Below are 24,596 nucleotides of genomic sequence, written 5' to 3'. Positions count from 1 at the left end.
CAATGAATCTCAGGTTGGTAGCAGTTTATAAAAGAGACAAGGCACAAGTTTCTTCTCTAATTTGTTCAAGAGAGCTTTCTAGATCTTCCGGGAATCTGCACCTATTTCCAGATGCATTTTCTGCACTTTCTCGGAACCAAGTGGCTCCCCGAATTGAATGAATCTCAAAACCTGCACTAAGCTGAGATAACCGGTCTACCGTGGGATCCTGGCATCAGTCGTGACTGATGCGGTTCCGTGCTACAGCTTTTCTCTTTTCTCCTGCGTCGTTTCGTTAGCTGCTTTTGTCCGATTAGGTTTTGTGTCCACGCCGTCGGGTTTGCTCACAGTGACATTTACAGATCCTTTTTTGCTGTGTGGATTTTTCGTCTCCTGATTGTCCGTGGATGCGGTCTTGGAGGCGTTCCGTTGATGAGCAGGGGTGCTACTTTTCCCCAACGGTTGATGAGGATCTTCTCCGATGTTGACAGTCAGGTTCGTGTAGAGCGGCTCCATCTCTTTTGAAAGGAGCTCGTAAGTCAAGGAGTTGAGGCCGTCGGAACGCCAGTTTAGTCTGGTTCTTTTCAGGAGGTCGAATCTGGAATGGAAATCGGAGTTTACGTGAAGAGACGATGAAGATTTGATGGATTTTGCAGCTCAGATTCAAGTTGTGTGTGGAAATCGTACCTGCGTGGGTTTTGCTCATTTCCTCTGTCTCCTCTATGCTTGATCATTTTGTAATGACCGATGGCCACTGGGGGGCGCACAATCTTCATGCCGGACAGGCGCACTCTGGATGAGACAAACAGAATCAGAATCAGAAATCAGAATCAGAAATGGTTTTATTGGCAGGTATGATCAAACACATACTAGGAAGACACATCTATTAAAAAATGAAAAATGGAAAATATACAGAATAAACAGTATAAATATATGTACACAGTCTGTTTTGGTTTAGGACACATCCTGACCCATTTCATGTGTTAAAACTGGGGTCTGTGTTATGGTCTTTCAGGTATATGAAAGTGGTTTGGGTAAGATACCCCAAAAAAACATACCCACTGAGCCCCCTGGGAGAGACACACGGCAATGCCACAGCAGTGGGAAGTGAAGATGAGAGACAAATGAAAGTGAAAAACAAAGAAACATGGAGAACACAATATACCCAGACACAATATGATGAGTGTGCAAAGCAAAAACGAATGAATGAATGAGTGAGTGTTGAATGAATGAATGAATGAAGGAGTGTTGAATGAATGAATGAGTGTTGAATGAATGAATGAATGTTGAATGAGTGAGTGAGTGTTGAATGAATGAGTGAGTGTTGAATGAATGAATGTAGAATGAATGAATGAATGAGTGTAGAATGAATGAATGAATGAGTGTTGAATGAATGAATGAATGAATGTTGAATGAATGATTGTTGAATGAGTGTTGAATGAATGAATGAGTGTTGAATGACTGTTGAATGAATGAATGAATGAATGAATGAGTGTTGAATGAATGAATGAGTGTTGAATAAATGAATGAGTGTTGAATGAATGGATGAGTGAATGAATGAGTGAATGAATGAATGAGTGTTGAATGAATGAGTGAATGAATGAGTGTTGAATGAATGAATGAGTGTTGAATGAATGAATGAGTGTTGAATGAATGAATGAGTGAGTGAATGAATGAGTGTTGAATGAATGAATGATGAATGATGAATGAGTGTTGAATGAATGAATGAGTGTTGAATGAATGGATGAGTGAATGAATGAATGAATGAGTGAATGAGTGTTGAATGAATGAATGAATGAGTGTTGAATGAATGAATGAATGAATGAGTGTTGAATGAATGAATGAATGTTGAATGAGTGAGTGAGTGTTGAATGAATAAATGAATGTTGAATGAGTGAGTGAGTGTTGAATGAATGAGTGAGTGTTGAATGAATGAATGTAGAATGAATGAATGAATGAGTGTAGAATGAATGAATGAATGAGTGTTGAATGAATGAATGAATGAGTGTTGAATGAATGAATGAATGAATGTTGAATGAATGATTGTTGAATGAGTGTTGAATGAATGAATGAGTGTTGAATGAATGAATGAATGAATGAATGAGTGTTGAATGAATGAATGAATGAGTGTTGAATGAATGGATGAGTGAATGAATGAGTGAATGAATGAATGAGTGTTGAATGAATGAGTGAATGAATGAATGAGTGTTGAATGAATGAATGAGTGTTGAATGAATGAATGAGTGAGTGAATGAGTGTTGAATGAATGAGTGAATGAATGAGTGTTGAATGAATGAATGATGAATGATGAATGAGTGTTGAATGAATGAATGAGTGTTGAATGAATGGATGAGTGAATGAATGAATGAGTGAATGAATGAATGAGTGAATGAATGAATGAATGAATGAATGAATGAGTGTTGAATGAATGAATTATGAATGATGAATGATGAATGAGTGTTGAATGAATGACTGAATGAGTGTTGAATGAATGGATGAGTGAATGAATGAATGAGTGAATGAATGAATGAGTGTTGAATGAATGAATGAATGAATGAGTGTTGAATGAGTGAGTGAGTGTTGAATGAATGAGTGAGTGTTGAATGAATGAATGTAGAATGAATGAATGAATGAGTGTAGAATGAATGAATGAATGAGTGTTGAATGAATGAATGAATGAATGTTGAATGAATGATTGTTGAATGAGTGTTGAATGAATGAATGAGTGTTGAATGACTGTTGAATGAATGAATGAATGAGTGTTGAATGAATGAATGAATGAGTGTTGAATGAATGGATGAGTGAATGAATGAGTGAATGAATGAATGAGTGTTGAATGAATGAGTGAATGAATGAATGAGTGTTGAATGAATGAATGAGTGTTGAATGAATGAGTGAATGAATGAATGAGTGTTGAATGAATGAATGAGTGTTGAATGAATGAATGAGTGAATGAGTGTTGAATGAATGAGTGAATGAATGACTGTTGAATGAATGAATGATGAATGATGAATGAGTGTTGAATGAATGAATGAGTGTTGAATGAATGGATGAGTGAATGAATGAATGAGTGAATGAATGAATGAGTGAATGAATGAATGAATGAATGATGAATGATGAATGAGTGTTGAATGAATGACTGAATGAGTGTTGAATGAATGAATGAATGAGTGTTGAATGAATGGATGAGTGAATGAATGAATGAGTGAATGAATGAATGAGTGTTGAATGAATGAATGAATGAGTGTTGAATGAAAGAGTGAATGAATGAATGAGTGTTGTATGAATGAATGATGAATGATGAATGAATGAGTGTTGAATGAGTGTTGAATGAATGAATGAGTGTTGAATGAATGAATGATGAATGATGAATGAATGAGTGTTGAATGAGTGTTGAATGAATGAATGAATGAGTGTTGAATGAATTAATGAATGAATGAGTGTTGAATGAATGTTGAATGAATGAATGAATGAGTGTTGAATGAATGAATGAGTGTTGAATGAATAAATGAATGAATGAATGAATGAATGAGTGTATGAATGAATGAATGAATGAATGAGTGTATGAATGAATGAATGAATGAGTGTTGAATGAATGAATGAATGAGTGTTGAATGAATGAATGAACTGGGCTGCACGGTGAATGAATGAGTGAATGAATGAATGAGTGTTGAATGAATGAATGAACTGGGCTGCACGGTGAATGAATGAGTGAATGAATGAATGAGTGTTGAATGAAAGAGTGAATGAATGAATGAGTGTTGAATGAATGAATGATGAATGAATGAAAGAGTGAATAAATGAATGAGTGTTGAATGAGTGTTGAATGAATGAATGCGTGTTGAATGAATGAATGAATGAGTGTTGAATGAATGAATGAATGAGTGTTGAATGAATGTTGAATGAATGAATGAATGAATGAATGAGTGTTGAATGAATGAATGAGTGTTGATTGAATGAATGAATGAGTGTTGAATGAATGAATGAATGAGTGTTGAATGAATTAATGAATGAATGAGTGTTGAATGAATGAATGAATGAATGAGTGTTGAATGAATGAATGGGCCCAAAAATGAAACCATTGAAAGTCTTTACCTTGCAGCAATATCATCATCCTCGCCCCCCCAGCCCCAATACTGGTTCGGGAAGCCGTTCATCTTCATATACTGGTCTGGGGTCACTGCAGACACCCCTCCAAAATACTGTGGGTAGGGTAGCCTAAGAGGGTCACAATGGCAACATTCATTGATTATAACATATCACGACCCAGTCATTAGCCCCATGTATGTTGGTTGTGTGGGTTCTAGTGTGGGTTCTAGAACCAAGGTTCCCATCAAGGTTGCCTTGCCGAGCCACTACCTGTATCTGAACTTGTCCATGGCCACAGACAGATGCGTGGGGAACTGTTTGTGGCAGCTGTAGGTGTTGTGGTCATTCTCAGGCAGCAGGTCCACATCATGGAGGAAGATGCAGCTCCAGTCTTCATCTCGGAGGGCTTCCCGCACCCCAACGTTCAGCAGCTTGGCTCGGTTGAAGGTGCTATTCCCCCACTGCCAGGCACAAACACGGAGGATGTTTTCAAACCTTTTACCGCGTGGTGGCATCAGGCGATGAAGCTGACCTGCTGAACGATGTAGATGCTGTAGTGGATCTGCTGCCTCTGCAGGAAAGGATGGAGGTGATACAGGAGGGCACGCAGGTGAGTCTGACGGTTCCGGTATGGTACCACAATGGCGGTGTGGTGTCGAGGTTCACAGTCCGGCGGACGGTAGCGACCACCCGGCAACACTAACGGGTTCCTCTGTCTGATCTCCTCTAAAGTCAGAGGCGAGGAAAGCTGGACGGACACCGGTCCGACTGGAGGGGGGAGGGAAAAACCATTTTTAGAACTTCCGGCTTCAACTTGTGTGTGGACGGTTAAAACTGGTTCAACTGTGCTTCCTGTATCTACTCACTCACCCAGCAGCGGAGAGACAATCTGACAATCTGCCAGCGGTGGCCCCGTTGCTGGGGGTCCGGTGCCGGAATTCCAAGGCGGATGAGGCGGCGCTCTCAGGTAACTGAGGTTGGTGTAGACGTCATGGGGTCGCGAGTAATCAAACTCGGCCTCCGTGGTGTGAACCAGCACGGATACCAAGCCTTTGAAGCCTCCGAGGGAGAAGTAGAGCACGAAGGCGAACTGGAAGCCCACCAGCAAAGCCAGTGTGCAAGGGGAGTCCAGAGACCGCCCGCAGCATGCCATAGTAAACTAAGCTCGTATCGCTTCGGAACAGGAAAAGGATAGGAGTGGTGACGGGATGGAGCAAGGTGGTGGGGGGGGGGGGGGGGCGGGGGGGGGGGGGCTAACAGGAAATGGGCAAGGAGAGGAAAAGGAAGGGATATAGGGGCGGCACAGGGTGAAGACTCAGGTGCGCAGGAGGAAGATGACCACCATCAGGAAAGGGTGGTAGTCATGGTGAAGCTCAGTCTGGACTGCCATCACCTCCTGATCTCACAACAAACACAAGGAAGACATTTGCAGTTTTTCTTCCAACTTTGTGGTTTTGTTTCGTACTTTATATATGGAAAAAACATGGAAAATCGAAATTAAAGCATCATTCCGGAATTGAGTTTTTATGCCTATTCAACTGACTATACATCACCATCTTCAAAAAGATATGCTTTTATATGGTAAACTGGGCTGCACGGTGGACGAGTGGTTAGCGCAAATACCTCACAGCTAGGAAACCCGAGTTCAAGTTCCGGGTACTCCGGTTTCCTCCCACACATTCCAAAAACATGCTAGGTTAATTAGCGACTCCAAATTATCCATAGGTATGAATGTGAGTGTGAATGGTTGTTTGTCTATATGTGCCCTGTGATTGGCTGGCCACCTCGCGTGAAGACAGCCGGGATAGGCTCCAGCGACCCTCGTGAGGATAAGCGGTAGAAAAATGAATGAATGTTAAACTATTATTGGTATTTGTTTTGTACATTTCTTAACTATCTTTTTTAGTTTTAAGTTGCTGTGTGATGATTATAGCCTTCTATATGAGATAACCGGCATAGTATTTACACGATTAGTAGTAGTTCTGAGGTGTCCTTCAAAGTATGCAAGAGTCTAATTAATCCTGCTGTGTGACAGGAAGTGCTCTCTCCATTTAGCCTTTTTTCCCGCCTTATATTGTCATGCATTCTGCAAAAAAATGCTAATTTTTGACATTGAACTACAGGTATAATACAATTTGCTACAGTAAATATTTGTCACAGGTGACATTTCCACAGCTTCCACAGCTTCCACAGATGACAACATGACAGTTCTCTGTCCGTCTAAATAATTACATGCGACGAAAAGTTGTCTTTTTCTGCATCCATCACTCTACCCACGACCTTTAATTATGACACAATTATGGCACATACGGTTGAAACGCCCCGCTAACGTCCCTCCTCCGGGTGATTAGCCTATCAACGGCGCTCAACGTCGGACGGGTATGACTTAGCTGTTTTGGTCTCAAGCCAGTCGACAAGCTCCGCCGCACCGACCAACTCACCAGCACATCGCTGCGACATCCCCAATCCAGCCCGTGGCTTCCCCCGGCCGCAGGCCGCAGCCTCCCTCCGAGAAGGCGGCGGAACAAAAGATGCAGTCGGGCTGCAGAGGCTGCTTCCTCCTCCTCCTCCTCCTCCTGTTCGCCTCCCGCCTCCTAATCGCTTATGTGGGGGTGAAATCGGTCACCTGCTGCATAAGGACGGCTGCGGACGCGCTCACACGGAATTGCATGGCAGCACGTCCGCACTGTCAACACGCCGTGCGGGGGGGGGGGGCGTCTCCGGCTGCATCATCGCGTTGGCTGACGCACCAGCGCCTTTTTTGAAAACCATAAAGGATACAGCATAAAAATGCATTTTTTTAATCTAAAAATATGAGTAATTTATAAAAAAAAGTGCTCAATATGAATTACTGAAGATTATGTATATTAAATATTATACACCAAATATTATAGACCAGAAAAACCCATTGGTTGATCATCAGCAGGAAACAAGAGCCTCCTCTCCTCTCCTCTCCTCCCCTCCCCTGCCCCCCGCCCCTCCCCTGTCCTCCCCTCCCATCAAGTCTCCTCCCCTCTGCTCTCCCGATCCCTCTCCTCTCCTCCCGTCTCCTCCCATCTCGCCTCCCGTCTCCTCCCCTCTGCTCTCCCGATCCCTCTCCTCTCCTCACCTCTCGTTTCGTCTCGCCTCCTCTCCTCTCCCGATCCCTCTGCTCTCCTCTCCTCTCATCTCGCCTCCTCTCCTCTCCCGATCCCTCTCCTCGCCTCTCGTCTCGCCTCGGCTCGGCTCCTCTCCTCTCGTCTCGTCTCGTCTCCTCTCCTGTCCTCCCCTCCCCTCCCGTCTCCTCCCCTCTGCTCTCCCGATCCCTCTCCTCTCCTCCCGTCTCCTCCCATCTCCTCCCCTCTGCTCTCCCGATCCCTCTCCTCTCCTCCCGTCCCTCTCCTCGCCTCTCGTTTCGTCTCGCCTCCTCTCCTCTCCCGGTCCCTCTGCTCTCCTCTCCTCTCATCTCGCCTCCTCTCCTCTCCCGATCCCTCTGCTCTCCTCTCCTCTCATCTCGCCTCCTCTCCTCTCCCGATCCCTCTCCTCTCCTCTCGTCTCGCCTCCTCTCCTCTCCCGATCCCTCTCCTCGCCTCTCCTCCCGTCCCGATCCCTCTCCTCTCGTCTCGGCTCCTCTCCTCTCGTCTCGCCTCCTCTCGTCTCGCCTCCTCTCCTCTCATCTCGCCTTCTCTCCTCTCCCGATCCCTCTCCTCTCGTCTCGCCTCCTCTCCTCTCCCGATCCCTCTCCTCTCGTCTCGCCTCCTCTCCTCCCATCCCCTCTCCTCTCCTCTCGTCTCATCTCGTCTCCTCTTGTCTCCTCTTCTGTCCTCTCATCTCCGCTAGTCTCTTCTCGTCTCGTCTCCTCCCATCCCGTCTCGTCTCATCTCCTCTCCTCCTAGGGGGGGCGGGGCTGGCAGGAAATGGGCAAGGAGAGGAAGAGGAAGGGATGTAGGGGCGGCACAGGGTGAAGACTCAGGTGTGCAGGAGGAAGATGACCACCATCAGGAAAGGGTGGTAGTCATGGTGAAGCTCAGCCTGGACTGCCATCACCTCCTGATCTCACAACAAACTTCTCCCTCCTGATCTCCTCTCCTGTCCTCTTAGAATGCTTCTCCTATTTCATTATTAAAAATCCAGGAACCATTTCCAACAGGAAGTCTTCACACTTGAACACAGGAGGAACGTTGCATCCCTTCTTCATGAAAGCATCCATTGAAATAACTCCAATCCTGCCTTTTGGTGAGTCGTTACTTCAACCACAACAGACCAAGACTTTGGATTCCATACACGAAGCTCGGAGTCAGTCAGTCAGGACTGAAATAGACGAGGTGGATCAGGATGAGTAGTTGACCTATCTCTGTAAAATGGCACATAGACATCTTTGACATAATTTATTTGCATTCTGTTGATAATATTGCTTGGATTCTGTGATGGTTTACACTGAAAAAAAAATGACATATAGCACCATTTATCATAAAATATGAATTTAAATTTAAATGTAAAATGCAAATCATCACAATGATAATAATAATAATAATAATACAAATGTTGTTTGATTCATTCTTTCTTTGCTCCCCTCCTTATCGGTTCATCAATATGACATTCAACCCAAGGTGTTGATCTCTGGCTTCATGAGCAGGTTAGAAATTTTTTTTTTTTTATTCACATGCAGCAGATTACTTGTCAGATTACACAGCGGAGACAAGGCAACATGTCTACGGTCAAAGCGCTTTTGCACTATCAAGCAGGTCGAGCTCAATAGAAATAACTGTGCAAAACAATGCATAAACGTCACTCTCGTTTGCAGCACTAAGTGTACACGATGCTTTCAATGTACCGAAGCAAAGCCGATGTGTGTGTGTGTGTGTGTGTGTGTGTTTGCACACCTCAGCAAATGTAGTGTGCCCCTTCAAGGAATATACTTCCAGACAAGCGAAATATTCTGTGATGTGAAGTAGAAAGAAACTAAACTTGAATTACAGTAAACCTCGGATATATCGGAAATTCGCTCACAACGGACAGATAAAAAAAGAACCGATTTTTCTGTAATGCATTTCCAATAAAAATTCATTGCATATATCGGATTTTTTTTTATAACGGATTTTGCCTATTTCGGACAAAATCTCCAGTCCCGTTCCAATGCATTTCCATTAAATTTCCCTCGCATATATCGGATGGGCCGCATCGTGGCGCTCCGATTCGCCGAATCGTGACAGGCGGCTATACGACGTCATTTGCAGCGTTTGCAGCGTTGCCTGCGTGTCCAGGTACATTGGAAACATAGTCAAGGAAGTGCCTTTTTATAACGGATAAAATCCCATTTACGCATATACCGGATGTGAATCCGATATATGCGTAAAACGGACATTTTCCGGTCTACGTATATCACGGATTTCGCTTATATCGGACAAAACCAGTGGGAACAATTGAATCCGATATATCCGAGGTTTACTGTAGTATCGAATTGGTTGCAAAATGGAGTGTGTACAATTGTCCAATTATTATACCATGAATTGGAATTTGGATGAATTTGGAACCCATTTTGGGGGGGGGGGGATCATACGTTCTTCCAAAAGAAGAACTTTTTCCTTGACACATTCTAATATCCCCTTTCTTCTATTCAAATGAATTTAGTTGTTTATTAATTTTGCCTCTAATGCTCCGCATCTCCAAGCAAACTACCCCTCCCCTTTTTCTATTTTTTATAGTTTCCAAACTGGACAGCATTCCGGTCACTAGCACAGCGGAATGTTGCCGGCTGCACCTCCCAGTAGTTGACAGGGTTGCCGAAAAGGCTGATGCCATTGTAGAAAGCCCGCTTTGTTCCTAATCCCTTAGGGCAGAAGTCATCCATCTTCACTTTGCCAATGTTGTTGGAATGGAGGTAAACGACCTTGAAAGCAAAACAACAAAACGTCCGGAATCTCGCCAAAAATGGACGACGGTGTACTGTACTGTACTGTACTCACCTGTAAGTATTTCATTTCTGGGAGGCCCTTTGGAACACCGGAGAGAAGGTTGTTGTCCAAGTGCAGCTCTCTAAGCCGTGGCACAAAGGCAAGACTTCCGCTCTCAATGTTGCGGATGTGGTTAAAACTGAGACCCAACCTGGAATAAAATAAACAAATTGAATTGACCAACGGCCTCACTGGCTAACGGCTTAGCTGAAACGCATGAAACGCCTCCAGCAAGATGTTACCTGAATAAGTTCTTATAGCGTTTCAAGTCCTCGAGTTCGACAGCCTGGATCTCATTGTGGTCAAGGTGAAGCTCGTGGAGGCTCTCAGGGAGATCTGAAAGATTTGAAAGCATCATCACAACAAGATGCTCACGGGGTTGGAAGTGAGGCCATGTTGAATCATTTAAAGTCTCACATGTTAGAACGTATGGCAGTGTGTAAAAGTCTAGTTGTATTGTTTCAATGACATTATAGAACACCCATTTTAAAATAACATACAGAAAACGGTAGGACAGATACAGTTAGAATTTTTCAAAGTTATGATTTTTCCGCTTCTCTGACCTATAAATGTAGTTAGAATGTTGTATTCTTGTGTTAAACGATGCCAAAGTTTCAGATAATGAGGTTTGCGCATTTGGAAGTGAACACTAAAAGAAGTTTGGAATGGTTCAAAACGCTCAGTTTGAAAAGGCGTGGTTAAACCGTTTCTTTGTGATGTCACAAAAGGGTGGACTTCCTTATATGGTTCTGAGTTAGGAAGCACTTTGGGCGTGTGACTAATTACAGTGTTTTTCAGGAGTGTCAGACACATTGCAATGCAACCAGCAACCACTATTTAATGTATTTAATATCTGAACCAGCATGTCGATTTTTGTATTAATTGTCCCATCACATCTGATGTCAGATCAAAGACTAATGGGAACTCAACCTGACGGCAGCTGAAAGTATGATGCTAACCGAGGCCGGCTCTACACTGGGGGGCCCCTAAATAAATGTCTTGCCCGTCAAATCAACATTTTAGAAGTGAAAACTCCACTAGAAAATTCACAAGACAGCTCCACTAAGCGCTCATCCCCTTAGTAAACATCCAATCACTGTTAGCATGCAAATGAGCCAACACACAGTGCAGACTTTGTGAAACAGAAAGTATGATCCATTGGACAAGAAGGGAAAACCCGAAAGAGAAAGAAGAAGAACTAAAAAAAAAAAACTAATATAAGACTGGATGTTAAAATCTGGCAGTAGGATATTTCTTTACTGTTAATTTTTTCTCAAGGAAAAAAAAAACATCAAAGGTGAGATGCCTGTATTAGCCTGCTGCTCTATTTAATTTAACTGTCTGTAACAGATGACGTGTCCCACTAGGTGGTACGTGGTGCATAATGCGCATTGTGGTGTGCCTCCTCTGATGTACAGTCCAGTGGGCCCTGCGCACTTAAAGGCAATGAGAGGCGCACTGGCCACACCCCCTTGGTGTTGCCATGTTTTCTCTGAATGAATACACTTTATGCGGCATTTCGGCCTCATAGAGTTACCTTTGGGTACTCCAGTCAGTCTGCTGTCTGATATACGCAAATAGTTCAGTTTGAGTCCTTTGAAGGCACCAGGTTCGAATCCACTGTTCTGGATGGGGTTTGCTCCCATTTCTGCAAGAGGGAACATCACGTCAAAATAAACTATATTCATCAAAAAACATCATAAATGTAGAAATCAACGAGGCAAACATTTTTTTATATTTTTTACCTATGCAGTTCATGTTGACCAGTCCTGAGAAGGCACCAGCTGGCACCTTCCTGATGAGGTTCTCATGGATTCTCATCTCCACCAAGGAGGCAGGCAGGTTCTTGGGGATAGTGGTCAAAAGATTCTTGGAGAAGTAGAGCTTCTGCATGCTTTTAAGAGGGGCAAATGCCTTGGGGTGGACTCTGGAGATGTAGTTATTCCTCAAAGATAATCCCTGTAAAAAAAAAGGAATATTAGGAATGAAATTGAAAGCAAAATACAGCGTGACAAACTTACATATAAATTGGTAAGACCCTTGAAGTCATCCTCTCGAAGCTCGGTGATGTGATTATTCTGAAGGTCCAGGAACCTGGTGTCAGGAGGAATTTTACTCGGCACTTCAGACAGACCTGGAGACCAACAAAAACACAGCAAGGGAATCAGACTCCATTAAACACTTCCTCGGCTGACTTGTGAACCAACACCCTTAAAAGCTGGTTTGTCTTCCCTCTTTGGAAAATAAGAAGTCAGTGTGTGTTTTAAAAAACCTCTCCCAGGCCTGAGAATGAAACCAAATGAGCACTTTGGGTTTTCCAAAGCTACTATTTTAATGAGAGGTGCACATAGACACAACCATGGAGGTCACTCGCAGACGTCAAAGCAGCACCTAAGTCACAGTCATGGTTTGTCGCAGACAAAAACTGCACACTCACACCACACTCACACCACACACACACACACACGGGCACCAGATGGGGACGCCAGATGTTTTCCGTCTGGTTTCCATTTCAGCAAAGTCACAGTGGTGGCGATTTAAGGACTATCGGGGCAAAGCTCCCGCTAAATCAAAAAGAGGTGGCATAAGCTCGGACTGCGAGCGGCGTGTTAATATGTTCGTGTACGGTGGAGCTGTCACATGACGAGTCCATCAACTTTTCCGCTGAAAAATCAAGTGCAAAGAAATTGTGAAAATGTGCAGTTAACGACATCTGGAACAGCAAAGGCAAGATTTTTTTTAAACAGGTTCGGAACCGTATGCTATAGTAACTGTTGACATTTTATGCCACGAGCATAACATTTGCTATAAATGTTTACATTCATGAAGTATATATATTTTTGTATTTAAAAGGGAGTAGTTTGTCCAAAACAGTTTTCGTGAGCTGTGTTGAGTGGAAAGCCGGACTTGCGTATTCGGTGAAAAAGGTACAGTAGCTCTCTTTTAAAGCAGTTGTATCACCATGGTAACGTAGGCTAAAGGACATAACCTGGTTTCGACCGGGTTACATGTGATATTAATTAGACCAACGTGAGCCCGGCAATCTGTGACATCACACATCGCCAGTGTTACAGACTCTTCAGGGCCATCCAAAACTACAAACTACAAGCCAATGAAATACAGATGGAATAGGTGCAGATTCTTGAAGATCTACATAGCTTTTTGTACCGGTTATCATGTGTAGCTGCTCTATAAGAGTCCAGAATTCAATGCAAAGGGCTGGAAATTAGCATAATAGGTCCCCTTTTCTCCCTTATAAATATATTTAGAACGTACTGGAATAAAAGCAGGCACGAGCAGACTACGGTTCTTGCACAATAACTGTTAACAATACATGGGGATAAGACTACAACCATGAGATATCCTATTGTCATGCAGCCACGCTGGCTGAGTACACAAAAAAAAATTTCAGACAGCAGGCACGATTGTGCATCAGTCACTGACTGTGTTTTTTTTTGTAAACCATGCCAACGTTTCAGAAAATGAGGTTTCAGCCTTTGGAAGTGAGCACTGAAAGAAGTTTGGGATGGCTCAAAAGTCTAGGTTCCAAAAGGCGTGGTTAAACTGCCCTTTTGTGATGTCAAAATGACACAAAAAAATTTTTCGGACAGCGGGCACGATCGTGCATCAGTCACTGACTGTGTTTTTTTTTTGTCTGCTTGTTTCTGGTGATGGCTGGTGATATATACATCTCATATATAATAATTTTGAATGTTGTATTCTTGTGTTAAACCATGCCAAAGTTTCAGAAAATGAGGTTTGAGCCTTTGGAAGTGAGCCCTGAAAGAAGTTTGGGATGGCTCAAAAGGCTCGGTTCCAAAAGGCGTGGTTAAACTGCCCATTTGTGATGTCACAGAGGGTCGGACTTCCTTCTACTCAAACTGACCACAGAAATGTAGTCATGATGCAAGCGGGTCATCTCAGAACCAAGTCCCATCTGGCCCACTGGGATCCGGCGTGCCATCAACCACAACATCTACCATCCAGAGCTGTTCATTCAACGTGAAGTTTAGATATAGCTTTAGCTTTCCCAAGCCGCACCCTCTGTGTCACCACATCGGATCAAAAATGTAGTTTCGGTTCAAATCCCATGAATGCTTTGCCAAAAAGCATGGCAAGTTGCGTGGTAGCCAAACTAGAACTACGTGGTACTCTGGGAGCAATAAGATACCATATTTGTTACCATATATCCATGCCGGAACAGCTTTTAGCATGCATGCTAGCACCTGTATGCCCTCAAATATGGACTGTAGCATCAAAGCTCACAGTGCTTATGAAAGTTTAAAAGACATCCACCGAGGACGGCGATGAAATAAATCTCCCGGCACCCAAAAACCCCAACGCCGCAGATTTCTCCCATAAAGCCACAAAGCTGAAAAGCTTCACCCAAAGACCGGCAAAACCAGCACCCTCTGTAACCCCAGAGACCCTCCATACAAATACCTAACATCACGTGGAGATGCACACTGAGGGGAGACAGACGCCACCGCTGAACACACATCTGTTCTAAATAAGCATTCAGGAAATTATACGCTTCCACATTTATCCGCTGCAGAAACACCAGGGTTCCACAGTAAATACAGAGAGTTCACAAAGTGATGAATCAACAAAACCATTATGTTTAAAGCGTTCAATGGAGAAAGTCAGATTCGTACCTGCAGATGTGGCAGATGGATATCTTTTTGGTCAGATTAAATTTGGCTTTATCATTTCGGGAACCTCATATTTTACATATTTTAGTGCTTCTTTCAGATTAAACGACATAACATTCCACAAAAATAAACCAGCAGTGGGTGTGTTTTTAGCAAAAATGGGAGGGGCTTAAAATTCTGTACATGATTTTAAGTCTGAAATTTGCATGGATTGATCAGAAGTTGCTATATGTATTTTTTATTATTCAGCTATATGTGTACTGCATATGTGTGTAAGTGATCCTCGAGGCTTTATTCTTTAATTATTTTAAAAAGCTGTTTGAGGTTGGTGATTCATGCAAACATGGCAAACAAGGAAATTATTTGAAAAAATTTTGGAAATTATTCATAATTTTTTCATCTATCTATACATGCAAACTGTTGCATCGACTGTCCAAGCTAATTAGCTTCATCCATGAGGAGGGTATGACCGTGTGAATGCCTGACAGGTAATGAGAATTTGGCTTTTATAGCATGTGGTCTTAAACTTTTGACCAGGTGAAAAATATATTTTTTTATTATTTATTATTATTATTTTTGCAATTTTTTTAGCTGGTCTTGAGATATTGATCAGGTCTGTATATGTACAATGTAAATAAATACTTCACATTTATATTCACATTTAAAGCTTTCTAAGTCTTCCAGAATCTGCACCTATTCAGCTGTTTTTTTTTTTTACTTTTGTGATTCCTATGAAAACATTGTTTTAATGAATTCGACCCACGGCTCGCCTATTCCTTTGCGGATGGTCAAAATCGTGAGTGCTTAAAAGGACTCGAAAGGACTTCCGGTTTGTGCCGCTAGCTGTGAACGGTATAATAAACGGCCATGTGTCCTTTTAAAATGTCGGCTTTTAACATACAGCCGTATGTGTTGGATTCCGAATCCGATCCGGAAGTAGAGACTAAACAGTCTGGAGTTTTTCAACGTTACTAATTGTGGTGGGAAACAGCTCCCTGTATGCACACGCTATAATGCTACACAGATGAGCGCCTTCACTAGTTTGATGGTTCTAAATCCATTAACTTTACCAGTTCCCACCACAGTTTCATTTTTTTTTTCATGTCGAAAATCCTCGTTTTCCATCCTGTGTCAGCACACAAAGTCTGGAACACAAGATCCCTCTAAAAGATGCCTCCCCTTGTCAAAATACACTTGCATGATCCCAAGGGATAAATTCCTCTGTTTGATATTAGAACAAAGGACGACTTTGCTCTCCCAGGGGCTTGAGAGTCAGGCAAGGCTCAGACTTCTCAGTCAGTGTCTGAGTCAGTCGTGTTTCACTCATCACATTCGCTTTCCCTGTGGGCGCTTCTTACAAACGAGCACACGTTGTGTTGACAAGTATCCATGTTCCACACACACACACACACACTCTCACCAACCGAGGTCAGAACACTGGACCACTCTGAGTCGACAGTGGCAGCCGAAGGGGCACACGGGCATATCAGGCGGGGGCACCTCTTCGACGGCCGAGCCTTCTTCCTCATCCTTCATCATGGCCATCATGTCAATACTGTCCAGACTGTCCAGGGCGAAATCCCAGAAGCCTTTCTGCTCAAAGGGCAGGGCAGTGGAGGGAGAGAGCAGCTGGACCACGCATAGTAACAGCAGCAGGGGACAACAGGGATGCATTTTTTGGTTTTGACACACCTGAAAAAAACAGAAGGAGAGCACCGTTATATATATATATATATATATATATATATATATATATATATACCAGAATTTGGTGTGCTTTAAATTTTAATTCACAACAAGCTTTGAAATAAATATACTATATTGTTCATTGTAAGTTACTTTTAATCAGTGATCATGGATTATTTAATCATGACGTGGAACTGATCTTGCCACTTCATCGGTTCCATGCAATATAAATAGAATCCAAAGAATACCATTTTGCAGCAAAAAAAAAAAAAAAAAAAAACACCAGCGGCCTTGGCTTGGTCAGAAGAATGCAGTGCACAAATGACACACACAAGAATTCTAACAGACACCTACAATTTCTGCAACATGTGCAGTGCAAAATTATGGAAGATATCATAAATATATTGTCAATCTAAAAATGTGTTTTTTTTTTTAGATGCTCAACCCAATGATTTGTCTGCCAATTGTCAGGCTCTAGCGCCAAATGAGGTGGACTGGAATAAAAGCAGACTACTGTTCTTCCACAATAACTATAATAACAATACATGGGGATAAGACTACAACCTATGAGATATCCTATTGTCATGCAGCCAGACAGCGGGAACGACCGTGCATCAGTCACAGACTGTTTTTTTTTTTTTTTTTTTGGTATGCTTGTTTTTTCAGGTGATGGCTGGTGATATAAAGTCAGTTGGAAAACTGCTTGTGATCACACAGCTCATATATATCAAATTAAATTAAATTTAATATAAATAATTACTGAATCAAGGATCACTTACAGACATAGCAACTTTTGATCAATCCACGTCAATTTCAGATTTGTATGAAATCTGTCCGACGAAGGTCAAACGGACCGAAACGTTACCTGAATAAACTAATGACGCACACACTGTGCGGGAACCTTGTTTTGAACTCTTTTTGAACACTTTGTCGGCTACGCTTGCTTCCTACGCATCTGTGAATCTTCAGGTGTGCTGTGAGACTCTGCATTCAGATTTGTAACAACAAAAATAGCTGATAGGGAAATGGTAGATTTAGTGGCATTTAGGAGCAATTCACCGTAGAAGCTTACGTAAAACACTGTACAAGACAAAAACATCAGTGGATGTATGGGAAGGAGATAAGAAATAAGCCAACAAAACTGTACAAAATCCATAAAGTTAATCAACTAAAGTAATATCAAGATAACCAAATTTAATTCAGTCTAAATGAAACGAATAAATTAGCCCAGACTACACCTCAGTTAAGCAGTTTGTCCGTAATCTTGAAGCATCCACATCACAAACCCAATTTGGGACTGATATTACGCTGTAGCCTCCATGTACATTGAGATTAGCTTCAAAGTCTATGTATGGACTATCCGTCATCCATCGAGGACTGGGTACCATCCATCCATCACTATCACTATCTGATCCAGTGGTTAACTAACTAATTAACTAATAAGACTCATACAAACTAGAACGGATGCTCACAACAGTTTTTTTACAACGCAGCCTCCTTAAATAAACCACTTCCATGTACGTAAATAATCATCCTACACAGAAAAGCACCTGTGGTTTCACGATACTTCAACTTTTTTTTAAAAGGAAGCCATTTTCCAATTTAGTTTTCTCTGTGGCTCAGTCACACTGCCAAACCATCACATGATACGGAGTCCAATCGCAGTCGGGATGGGATCATGAGTTCAGCCAAAGCTGCCACGTTATTGGTCTCTACCGAAACCCTGGGAAGTTTGGGAAGCTGGCTGGTTGACGTTAGATATTTAGGATAAGTAGAGGGATGGGTGCTCGTTAGTTAAATTGAAACGTATGCGGAAAGGTTTTGGCATCGGTTGGTAAAGAAAACGTAATGAATAGGATTTTAGGAAAAGTGTGTGGGAAAGAAGGTAATTAGGAAATGCTTGGATCGGTAGGTTGATAGGACAAGATGCTACAAACGGTAGTTGGTTGGTAGTTAGGCCAAAAATGCCACGTCAAGGTTATACTGCAGATTAACCCAATTTTTTTTTTTAAACTGGTATTTAGTTATGTACCGTCACATAGTAGAAAATCTAATTACATAATGTGATTTTATTGTGTTTACACAAAGTGTTTTCTAACACGTCTGTGTTATTCTAAACAGGAATGCAATCCAATAAAGCTAAAACGCAACGTATTTTTGTGTGGGCCAAACACAAAAATACATAATGGAGGTGTTTTGTTCCCCCCAAAAAAAAACCTCCTTGAAAAGGGTTGGTTTAGCTGACCTCTTTTTTTTTTTTTGCCTGTCCACACAAACTAAGATGCTCCAACACATACACACAATTCCGGTTCACACAGTACGAGCCATAGGCGGGTCCAGTAGAAGTCTCCGGGTCTCCGAGTTAAGTGCCCTAGCAGCTGTAATTTGGTGACTGGTGCCCCTAAAAAAAGGAACTGTTTGGCAGCTTCACTGAGGCGGCCCGGCTTGGATGTGGTGGGCGGGCTGCAGGGACCGAGTCAAAGCACGGCAGAGAGCAGAGCTGAATACAAAAGAACCGGGAGTCAACATATTTGTCTCCTCGACATGCAGATGGCATGCTGAGACGGACAGGTGGATGGAGACCAAATACCAAGCCGCAGACTGGCTAATAAGCAGGAAACAGACATGCTTCGTTTTCAGCGACCGGTGACATCACACTGTTTGCTCTGTCTTTGCACAGTAAAGGTGACTCATTGGCTCAGCGGTTCACCGAAACAGGAGCCAATGGCTCCATCGGGGGGCGTCCTACCTTTAAAAGTGTTTGCATCACATTTTGTGTCTCACATCACGTGAATGTTAGCAAGATTTTTCACGAAAGTTCATAAAAATGAACATTTATGAAGAAAAACACTTTGCACTATACTTTCTATATTGCACACTGCACTCTGAAGTAGAGTGGTTCTCAATTTTTTTATGTCATGACCCCACTGTTTGAGAATCTGTGTCTCACATCACGCAAATGCTAGCAAGATATTTCACGAAAGTTCATAAAAATTAACATTTATGAAAAAAAACACTTTGCACTATGCTTTGTATATTGCACACTGCACTCTGAAGTAGAGTGGTTCTCTATTTTTTATGTCATGACCCCACTATGTGAGAATCTGTGTCTCACATCACGCAAATGCTAGCAAGATATTTCACGAAAGTTCATAAAAATGAACATTCATCAAGAAAAACTTTGCATTATACTCTGTATATTGCACCCTGCACTCTAAAGTAGAGTGGTTCTCTATTTTTTATGCCATGACCCCACTATTTGAGAATCTGTGCATCATTATAGCAACAATGTCATAATTGTACATTATTGTTACACTGTGCAGCTTTAGTTTTGCTATGAAAAAGTTTTGCTATGAAAGAAAAAAAAACTCATTGGCTCACCGAAACAGGAGCCAATGGCTCCATCGGGGGAGACGTCCTACCTTTAAAAGTGATTGCATCACATTTTGTGTCTCACATCACGTGAATGCTAGCAAGATTTTTCACAAAAGTTCATAAAAATGAACATTTATCAAGAAAAACACTTTGCACTATACTTTCTATATTGCACCTATTGCACCCTGCACTCTAAAATGGAGTGGTTCTCAATTTTTTTGTCATGACCCCACTATTTGAGAATCTGTGTCTCACATCACGCAAATGCTAGCAAGATATTTCACGAAAGTTCATAAAAATGAACATTCATCAAGAAAAACTTTGCATTATACTTTGTATATTGCACACTGCACTCTAAAGTGGAGTGGTTCTCTATTTTTTTATGCCATGACCCCACTATTTCAGAATCTGTGTCTCACATCACGCAAATGCTAGCTAGATATTTCACGAAAGTTCATAAAAATGAACATTCATCAAGAAAAACTTTGCATTATACTTTGTATATTGCACACTGCACTCTAAAGTAGAGTGGTTCTCTATTTTTTTATGTCATGACAGCTCTATTTGAGAATCTGTGCATCATGATAGCATCATTATATTTTGTGGCTCACATCATGCAAATGCTAGCAAGATGTTTGACAAAAATTCATAAAAATAAAAATTCACGAAGAAAAATATTTTGCACTATGTACTTTGCACTTTGTATAATGCACCCTGCACTCTAAAGTAGAGTGGTTCTCTATTTTTTTATGTCACTATTTGAGAATCTGTGCATCATAAAAGCAACAATGTCAAAATTGTACATTATTGTTACATTATGCAGCTTATGAAAAATAATACTCCAAAAAGTCAAATGTATCTTTCCCTACCTTTTGAATAGAAATATGAAATTAATTCCAAATTCCAACAGTGTCGCCGCCCTCTGTGCTCCAGATTATCCTGCAGATTATCGCTTTTATATGTTCATCACATTCAGGGATTATTACAGTATTTCTGTGGTCCTCTTCTGTGGACATCCAGCCTCTGCTCCTCCACCAATGTGTGCCACTGTGAACTGACTCAGGACTTCCAGCCCATAAAGTCGTCAAGCCAGCCTCCTTTCTGCCCGTTTTGGATGGAGGAGGAGGAGGAGGAGGAGAAGAAAAGTACTACTCTTTTAAGTACTGTATAATTCCTGCCCTGTGAAAAAAATATGTGTATTCAAGTCTTACAGGGGGTTGATCTTCAGAAATGCAACACTGGGATCTTCAATCAGGGATCTTCTCTTTTAGTTTGACATGTTGTCCTTGAGCACCATTGTTGGGGCTTTTGCGTGTCACATCATATTATTTCCCCATCACACTCTATCTCAACAATGACTTCCTGTCCTCCGAACAGCCGATTATCCGTGTTGTTGCCCATCGGCCTGATGCTCTAAGCAGGGGGGGGGGGGGGGGGGGCTTTTGGCAGCGGGACAGAGTTTGGTTAGCGACCTTTGCAGATAGAATTATTTTCCTTTTCAACTTCCTGTCACTCTCAGTTTGTAGATTCAGGCTTTGCTGCGCTTCTTGTTTTCATCCCCCTCTCTCTCTCTCTCTTCTGTTGTGGCTTAGTTGATTATGGCGTTGGTTTGCTACCAGAGGGCTCGGCGTCCATTTTTTTTCCTCTCTCGAATCTCAACATCCTAATTACCAAATTAAAGAATGGAATCAGAGGGTTAGTTCTGATTGGGTCAGAAGCTACCTAGAAAACAGGGATCCACATGTGAAGTTAAGAGAACATGGCAGTTTAAATATAATGTGCGGAGTACCCCAGGGGTCAACACTGGGACCAAAACTGTTCAACCTATACATTAGCAACATCTATAAAGTTATACACATTTTAATAATTAGGGCTGTCAATCGATTAAAATATTTAATCATGATTAATCACATTTTTTGTCCATAGTTAACTCACATTTAATCGCAGATACAAATACGTTTTTATCTATAAATAAGTAGGGAAATCTCTTTGTGGTAAACGATTGGATGTGCAACTACAACGATATCAAATTTTATGTAAAAAAATATCAATTTCGGAACAATGGGCCATTATTTAAAACAATACAATCAACAAGCATATTTTTGTGTTACTTTTTAAAAAAAATATTAGCATATTAGGTATTAAATTCGCCCACAAACGTTCAGCAAATACAAAATGTGAGCGAGTGAGACCTCTCTCAACAATAGTTGCTTCTCACTCCCAGTTATAAACATAAAAATCTGGACTTTGCCAAGCAGTTCTGGAACTTCAAGTAAGAACGTGTGCTTTTGTCATATGAGACCAAGATCCAGCTTTTTGGCAACAAAATACTCATAAACAAAAACATTAATATGCAGAAAAGCACCTCATATCCGTAGGGAAGCGTGACGGAGGATCGGTGATGCTGTGGTCCTGGTTCTCTTCCAAAAAGGTCCTAGGAACATTGTTAGGGTTCTTAGCATCATGAATGCTTTTAAATACCAGGACAAAATCTGGTGGCCTCTGGCCAAAAACTGAAGATGGGTAGTCACTGGGTTTTTCAGCACATGTGGCCAAATCCACATAAAATGGTTCACCAGACACAGACTCAAGCTATCAAGATCGGCACTTAAAGTGCCTTCGAATGTTTGGGCCGCGTAATCAAGAATGACGGCACCTTTAATCTGTCTGAGAGCAGAATTATACACAGAATCTAAGACGAACAAGCACCACGCTACTCTCTCTTTAACAAATGACTCTGCGGTTGTCCATGTGATGTGAAACATGTGTTGGATGGGATGTGGATTTAACAGCAATGTCATACACATTACGGTGAATGGCAAGCCTGTCAAACGTGAAAAATACCCGAATGTGACAAGCTGCGAAGGCGAGGTTGACAGATTAAAGATGAGAGCTCAGCGGAGAAGAAACGGGAATGAGCTTTAATGCACTTCAGTCCCCTTTTTTGTGAAGTGGCTGAGCAAAAATGAGAATGTTGAGTTTCTTCGACAGTGATATGATGTTGGCAAAACGGCTGTACAATTATGGAGAGTGGAGGTTGTGCCACGTAAAACCCCAAAAGAGAAATATAACATGTGATTACTCAGGCAGAGAGAGAAAAGTATAAATGTACTGTATAAAATGTACTGTATCATGTATAAAAGTAGGTCTGCTACACATTCAGCACAATAATTTACTGTATATTCTATTCTACTTCTCTTGCATCATCTTACTTGTGACTTTATACTGGTATTTCATCATCCTAGTCATATACAGTGATGTGTACACAAGCTGAATTGTTCAGTACTTTGTTGCTAGGAAGCTTATTCAAATATGAACTGAGGGGCAGCGAATAACTTGCACGGGGATGGGGGGGGGCTTGACCCCCACAATAATCAGATCCAGTCAATATAATCCCAAGTATAATGACATCAATAAGAATATAGATTGTATTGTATTAGCGTCTTGTTGATTTTATTTATTTATATCATTTGCCAGGAAAACAGTACATGTTTAAACATCCGGTATTGTAACCCCCCCCCGTCCCCTCGCTGAATACTTGGTATTACCTAACCGCTTTCTCTTGCTAGTGTTCGCTATTTACTTTATATTTTGGCATGGATGGAGACAGCAGAAACATGAAAAAAGCACTAAAAGGCGGACAGACAACGATTTTTCATTGTTGGTCGACACCTAAACTGAGTTAAATAGCCGTATTGTTAAGTTAGGTGATGATTTGTGACAGGAGTTGCCAAGCTAGGTTGTTGCCTTGCTAGCATCCTGTGTGTGTTATGCTAGCATTAGCGCGTTAGCATCAAACTAGCATGTGGGTAAAACATACCTACATTATAGCGATGTATTGTATAAAACTATGGCGGGAACAACATCAAATGAAAAGCGCTAAATGATTTTTTCAGAGAGATTGTGTACCATAATGATTCAAAGTCTTCAAATCTTACCTTTATGCATTCCTTCTTCATAGTATCAGCATTTGGGAGCAAATATGAGGGGAAAGAAAAAGAGGGGAAATACAACCATACATCCCTCTGTGTATGGAGAACTGTTGATGGTGCGTTAAATGACCATCAAAAAATGTAGGACAAATCACAGTTCGAATTAAATATGAGGTGAAAGAAAAAAAAAAAAAAGAGGGGAAATACATCCAAATACACCCATACATCCCTGTGTATGGAGAACTGTTGATGGTGCGTTCAATGACCGTCAAATAAAGTAGGACAAATCACAACTCGAATTAAATATTTCAAAATGTGTGATTTCTAATTAATAGTTACAGTATTGTAATAAAATAAGATTTACTGTAATATAAATTTATATGTATTTTAATGTGACCAGTCCAAGATGTACCCAGCCTGTTGCCCAAAGACAGCTGGGATAGGCTCCAGCATAACATTTTAACTCCCATACTGAATTGTGTCATAACAAGACCTGTATTTTCATTCATACTAATTGGAAAGAATGCAGTTAATTATGATATAACAGATTTAATTGCTCTACATTACACATATAAATATAGACTTTATTTCACATTAAAAAGTACAAATACAATAGTTAATTCCAACCTTTGTGTGGTGATGTAAATAATTCAAATGAATTCTTACTAATGATACTAATCATTACGTTTTTAATTAATTTAGTACATAACTCCGAACGCAGTAACCCATTGACCACCTTCAGTTCCTACCAAGTTCAGGTTGAAGTGTAGTTGTTGAGAGAATCCCCCTGCTGAGGATAAAGGACTAGTCCCTGTGAATCCGTGACACAAGTGAAGGCATTCGGAGGAATCTTCTCCACCACAAGCAGATTATTTTCCAAGTGAATGGAAGCCAATGTGGAGCCGGAATTGAGTGGGTGACACACTCCCCACTGCTGCACCCGCCTGGAA

At 41.5% G+C, this 24,596-nt stretch overlaps 2 protein-coding genes across 5 annotated transcripts in view; both read right to left on the bottom strand.

Annotated features, from left to right (window-relative positions):
* The window catches only part of LOC131136972 (beta-1,4-galactosyltransferase 3-like), a 5,856-nt gene extending 573 nt beyond the window's left edge, over positions 1 to 5,283 (bottom strand). Inside the window, exons 1-6 of the mRNA XM_058084371.1 lie at positions 4,939 to 5,283; positions 4,601 to 4,836; positions 4,339 to 4,529; positions 4,075 to 4,197; positions 667 to 771; positions 1 to 577 (exon numbers count right to left, since the gene is read on the bottom strand). The exon at positions 1 to 577 is cut by the window's left edge and continues 573 nt beyond it. Of these exons, the coding sequence (XP_057940354.1) occupies positions 241 to 577; positions 667 to 771; positions 4,075 to 4,197; positions 4,339 to 4,529; positions 4,601 to 4,836; positions 4,939 to 5,221 (1,275 nt within the window). The 5' untranslated portion in view covers positions 5,222 to 5,283 and the 3' untranslated portion in view covers positions 1 to 240. The remainder of the gene's footprint in view (positions 578 to 666; positions 772 to 4,074; positions 4,198 to 4,338; positions 4,530 to 4,600; positions 4,837 to 4,938) is intronic.
* Positions 5,284 to 8,415: 3,132 nt separating this feature from the next.
* On the bottom strand, positions 8,416 to 24,384 carry LOC131137416 (biglycan-like). Of its 4 annotated transcripts, XM_058085353.1 has the most exons (9): positions 23,653 to 24,384; positions 22,080 to 22,148; positions 16,078 to 16,345; positions 12,023 to 12,135; positions 11,747 to 11,960; positions 11,539 to 11,649; positions 10,244 to 10,337; positions 10,014 to 10,152; positions 8,416 to 9,937 (listed from the first exon to the last, which is right to left on the bottom strand). In XM_058085353.1, the coding sequence occupies exons 1-9, from the start codon at positions 23,671 to 23,673 to the stop codon at positions 9,740 to 9,742; spliced, it is 1,227 nt and encodes a 408-aa protein (XP_057941336.1). In that variant the 5' UTR covers positions 23,674 to 24,384; the 3' UTR covers positions 8,416 to 9,739. The 4 variants fall into 4 exon arrangements, with proteins under 4 accessions (XP_057941336.1, XP_057941338.1, XP_057941337.1 ...); XM_058085355.1 differs by lacking the exon at positions 22,080 to 22,148 and having other exon boundaries at positions 23,653 to 24,382; XM_058085354.1 differs by lacking the exons at positions 22,080 to 22,148; positions 23,653 to 24,384 and adding an exon at positions 20,701 to 21,133.
* Positions 24,385 to 24,596: the final 212 nt, after the last annotated feature.

The sequence above is a fragment of the Doryrhamphus excisus genome, chromosome 10 (genome assembly GCF_030265055.1).
Source record: "Doryrhamphus excisus isolate RoL2022-K1 chromosome 10, RoL_Dexc_1.0, whole genome shotgun sequence".
Lineage (NCBI taxonomy): Eukaryota > Metazoa > Chordata > Actinopteri > Syngnathiformes > Syngnathidae > Doryrhamphus > Doryrhamphus excisus.
The sequence above is the reverse complement of the archived record's forward strand: the minus strand, read 5'-3'. Positions and strand labels throughout refer to the sequence as shown.